At 36.6% G+C, this 5,243-nt stretch overlaps 1 protein-coding gene across 2 annotated transcripts; it reads right to left on the bottom strand.

The window, feature by feature from the left end:
* Positions 1-370: 370 nt before the first annotated feature.
* LOC141608806 (protein POOR HOMOLOGOUS SYNAPSIS 1-like) lies at positions 371-4,997 on the bottom strand. 2 transcript variants are annotated; one of them, XM_074428151.1, is made up of 8 exons: positions 4,701-4,997; positions 3,539-3,655; positions 2,771-2,836; positions 2,606-2,670; positions 2,387-2,505; positions 2,253-2,302; positions 1,922-1,949; positions 371-740 (listed from the first exon to the last, which is right to left on the bottom strand). In XM_074428151.1, the coding sequence occupies exons 1-8, from the start codon at positions 4,935-4,937 to the stop codon at positions 682-684; spliced, it is 741 nt and encodes a 246-aa protein (XP_074284252.1). In that variant the 5' UTR covers positions 4,938-4,997; the 3' UTR covers positions 371-681. The 2 variants fall into 2 exon arrangements, with proteins under 2 accessions (XP_074284252.1, XP_074284256.1); XM_074428155.1 differs by having other exon boundaries at positions 2,387-2,496; positions 4,701-4,995.
* Positions 4,998-5,243: the final 246 nt, after the last annotated feature.

The following is a 5,243-nucleotide window of genomic DNA, read 5'->3' as shown; positions in this document are numbered from 1 at the left end:
TCAAACTCGAAACCGATCCCCAACCCGTGAAATTATGGACTCGATTAAATTTATAACCCGATTATTATTAGGCTCAATATCGATCAATTTGAAAGCGAATTATTGGTTACTCCTATTAACATTATCATATATTATCGTATTAATTAATTTACATATCTTAAAGTTTTGAATTTTGAAAGTTATAATTTCCATTTTTATATTTTAATATTTATAAGGATATTATATTTTTTCTTTTTTTATTTTTAAAAAGTACTAATGTTCAATAAATAGAATTGGTTATATAATAACTAAAATTTAGTCATCTTTAGAAAAAACGTACACAACCCCGTGATTTTTCACGGGTGTTACACTAGTTCATTTTACACAAAACTAGATAAAAAACAGTCGAGAATGATTCCCATACATTCACCGTTTTGTCAACCAATAACTACAAATGTCCAGGTTAACACTCGTAAGCACATATGAGCCTACAGTAGCTTTTAAACTTTATACAAGTATGCTGGAATTAGATACGAACGTTGTAAACTCAGCATTGTAAATTGACTAAAGATGAGTTCATGGGCGTAGAATAGGAACACCTGATTTTGGCTTGCAAATTGCATTGTACGACTAGCGATCTCAGAATGGAATAAACTAACGATCTCAGAACCAGGCAATTTGCATTGTACGACTAGCGTCTGCTCAGAATCTCAAGTCTCCTCCGAGTCCAACTACGATGTTATCCAACTTTTCCAGCAAGTCTGATGACAGAGAAAGATTTGAAAATTGAAAGGCAAAAAATAGAAGAGGATAGTAAACAAGAAGATACATGATCCCTAGAGAAGCAGCAGGAATCAATTCAATGTTAAGACTCTCTGAGCAACCATCGGTGTGAAAAAAAGAGGGGAGGGGGTGGTTTAAGAAACACAAAAACAAAGAGACTGTTTTTAGGTGACTCGATAATCAAACCAGAGGATTATTGTTACATCATAATAACAAAAAGAATCCCAACCGACTTGGTAAGCCACATGGCTAAATTCCTTCATAGTTGAGAACCAAAGAATAGTGATTTTTTTGGCACCATTAAAAATTGAAACACTAAGGGTGTGTTTGGATTGACTGATTTGGAGGGAAAAGAAAGGGAGGGAGAGTAAGGGATTTAAAATCCCTTATTTGGATAGCAAATGAGGGTAGAGGGAAATGGAGGGGGAGAGATTTGGTGGGATCCAATTTCCCTCCTCCAAGGCTAATCAAAATCTCTCCACAATGGGCAAGATTTGGAGGGAAATTGTATCCAAACAACCACACTTCATTCCCCCTCCCCTTCCCTTCTCTCCCTTTCCCTTCCCTCCTTCCCCCTCCCCTCCCTTTCCCTCCACATTTACTATCCAAACACACCCTAAGGGTGTGTGTGGATAGGAAAAATGAAGGGAAAGTGAGGGGAGGAGGAAGGAGGGAAGAGAAAGAGAGGGAAGGGAAGGGGAGGGAAAATAGGGTGTGGGTGTTTGGATACAATTCCCTCCAAATCTTGCCTATTGTGGAGATATTTTAATTTGTCTTGGAGGAGGGAAAATGAATCCCTTCAAATCTTTTCCCCTTCATTTTCCTTCACCCTCATTTGCTATCCAAACAAGGGAAAATGGATCCTTCCAAATCTCTCCCTTTCTTTTCTCTCCAAATCCTCCAATCCAAACACACCCTAACACTCTCCGACACATTATTATAAATTCCATGTACTCTAATTTTAGAGCATCAGCTAAAAAGCCATGCTCATTCATAACGATTATTGCCTTCAGTTAGTCTGTGATCATTCACCACCTTTAGGAAGTCATTACCATACTTCTCAAGTTGTCATGGTCTTTATCAAAGAATGCATGTAACATAGAGAATTTTATGTGAAATAGAGAAAATGACAACTTCAATCAGTGATACTATTACTCACCTAGGAAAGGCTTGTCTGTCTTGCTACCCTGGAAATTAAAGAAACAGATGAAAAAGAAATAAAGGACATCAGAGACAAACCCAAGAAGCACCAGACACGTTAACTGACCATTTACTAGGAGTAGAAAACAACATTATTACTAGGAGCAGAACAGAATCAAAAAATTTTCTAGAAAGAAAGAAATGTCAAATACCTAGTGGATTGAAAGATAAAAGCTGGAGAAAAAAAAAAAAAATGAAGCTGATAGTTCATTTCACAAATCATTACTACAATACTACATATTAAGGTGAGGACCAAAGTTAAACCAAAACAACAAAGTTCTGATATATACCGCGCTGAGAAAACCCTTGAGATCAATTTCAGGAGATGCTTGAGGTACTCCTGAGGTATTTTATACAATAGTTAGCTAGGAATAAACTGAAAAATAATCTAATTCAGTAACTAGAGCTGGCAGATTAGTTTTACCGGGATCAGTAGTGGTAAAACAACCAGCAAGAAGTGCGGTAAAGCTATCAGGCAATGCAACATCAGCAATTTCAGGAGCAGGGGCGGATTGCCTTGTGTTAATACGCTCTCTTTCAATCCTTAAGCAACAAATCAAAGATCAATCGATAGTCCCACTCCCGCTTTTTTTATTGAGAAATTCCAAATTATAAAAGGAGTGGAAGACTGGAAGATTCATACCCCTCAATTAAGAAATTGGACTGCATTGCACCTGGGACATCGATCTCACTTCCATTCTTTAGACACTGTTAACATAGAATGACGTGCAGATTTAAGTCTGGCCATTAACTTCATCCCTCAAACTCTGCTAGCTTAAAAAAGTATATTATGAATTTAGTGTATTACCTTCAACACCTCCATATATTCCTGGCATTCATCAGAAGAAGAGAACCGCATGGCAAACTTCTGGATCTATAATACCATGACAGGTTTGAGTGATGCGGAAATCTTAGATAAGTGCCTTAAGAGGCAGCAATATTGCTAAAGAAAAGAAGGGAGCGGATGAGCAACTAGTAAGAATATAATGTTCCAAACACACCTTTAGAAAAACTTGAAAGCCAAATGCTACAATACTGGAAAAAAAAGCTACTGCAGACACTTCCGTGTACAATGATTGGAACCACTTCTATTTTATTTTTTTCAAAAACAAGCAGACATTGTCAAAACCAATGTCTGACCACAATTGAGTACTCTCAGAGAAATGTTTGGTCTTCTCTATTACCGTTCACAACTAACGTACAAAGAGGTTTCCTCCATATTCCAGGCAATCCCACACATGAAAAGCTCATTAAGCTTGACAAGTACAGTCAAAATGAATGTTGCAGGCAGGACTAAAATTACGAAAAGAAAGTTAAATTTCCTAAAAGTGGAAGTCACTTGATGAAAGTGTTTGGATCCTACAATAAACCATGACGTCAACATACTTGTTATAACACTTTTGACACAATGTTAGATAACTCTGAGTATAGCGAGTCATTTGAATAAAACCGAATACGTCAAAGCACGACCATGTGATCTGATATAGATAACAATATAGACGTACAAATGTGAATTTGGATATGATGCAAATGCTCTGTACAAAATTTTGCAACGAGTATGCGTTAAAAAGCTTGCCTGCCCCATTTTGTCTCTGTAACAAGCAAATATGACTTTGCATCCTCTTTTAGAGCTTTCGCTAAGACGATCTCCTTGTGGCCATATAAAATTCAGCGCGGAAACATAGTGTTCTTCCTGCAGTGATCCAATAGATGCTAAGTAGTTATTTAGAATCTCCACTTGGAACAACTCACAAAGTTGTCAAGATGCACTTCCTGTTTTGTTTGTAGCTTAATTTAGTAAAACTAGTAAATAACTTCTCAGGTAACAGATATTTGAGATGTTAGCCCTGTTGAGTGTAATTGTGAATATAATAACAGATCGTACTACTGCCACAGCATTTAATATCAATGCACCATAAGATACACAGGAAATATGAATTTTATGAAGCATGAAGTGATGGTAAGAGTAAAATGTAGCACACAGCTGCACAAGTGCATAAAAAATATGAAACCCAATAACTAATTTGATGACCCTTATTGTTTGGACATTCACTTGAGAATTGTGATCCACCTAACACCGGAACATGGAAATCCTCGATTTACTGAATTAATGTTGATTTTCAGTTGAGGGAGCAACAGTCAATTTTTGAGCATGAACTAGACTTTACATTGATATCACTGAACTAGACAAACAATTAGGTGCTGAAACAAGAAAAGATGATTTCAAACAAGAGATGACCCTAATAACACAACATTAAGAAAAAAATATAATGCAATTAGTAGTGGTGAGTGTAACCGACACTAAGGACGGTGCACCTAATCAAACAACAGTTCCTGAGTGAGTCAGTTTAATGTCCGACAATATCATCTTCCTGCAATGCAATCCATTTGAATGAATACTAAGAGATCAAGACAGTAAAGTAAAGTTCCGTTGATCAAGTTATCATACTTGGATAGGTACCAGCCTACCATTTCCGTGCATCAACAGCCCACTATGATTTCAATTAGTGTTGAAAAATTACGGAGTATATGAGTTACCCTATTGGGTAAATGCATCTAATTGGTTTAATTGCAGCGAAGATAACTTAGTCTAGTTCATAATAGAAGTTAAAGACCTGGCAAAAAGGTAAAGTTTACTCAAGCGAAATTCGGAAAAACAATTCTGATAAGCAACAATTTCCGGCCAAATCCACCTAAAAAAATCACTAACTAGGATCAGTGCAAGAAAAGAGACTCACAAAGGCAATGCCATGAAGAGAGACGACAAGGGTAGGTTGACAAGGAAACGGAGAGTTATTATGAGCGAAAATGTCAACAACAGCATCCGGTGAAGAACAAGGAACCCAAATGCCCTTTAAACGTTGTTTAGCGCCACAACACAGCGGTCGGAGTAGAGAGGAGGATGTTGACGATGAAGATGAAATTGGAAAGGTGAAGAATTTTGCGTATTCTACGTCCCATGATCCCAACTTCATTCTTCTTGATTCCAATGTTTTGCTCAAATCTATGCTTTGGGTGTTGGTCAATTGTTTACCTTCCCACTAGTTTTAAACCCGTACAAATTGCACGGTTTTGCTATTTCAAATTTTATTATTATTAAAAATTATTTTGATATAGTTTTAAACCCGTGCAAATTGCACGGTTTTGCTATTTCAAGTTTTGTTATTATTAAAAATTGTTTCGATATGGTTTCTTTGCTGATACGTGTCTGATATGCTATTTTATAAAACTGTATCAAATATACAAAACTCGTATAATTAAAGTTGGATACCACTCATATG

This window comes from Silene latifolia, chromosome 1 (genome assembly GCF_048544455.1).
Source record: "Silene latifolia isolate original U9 population chromosome 1, ASM4854445v1, whole genome shotgun sequence".
In the NCBI taxonomy this organism is placed as follows: domain Eukaryota; kingdom Viridiplantae; phylum Streptophyta; class Magnoliopsida; order Caryophyllales; family Caryophyllaceae; genus Silene; species Silene latifolia.
This window is presented reverse-complemented; position numbering and strand designations above follow the sequence as displayed.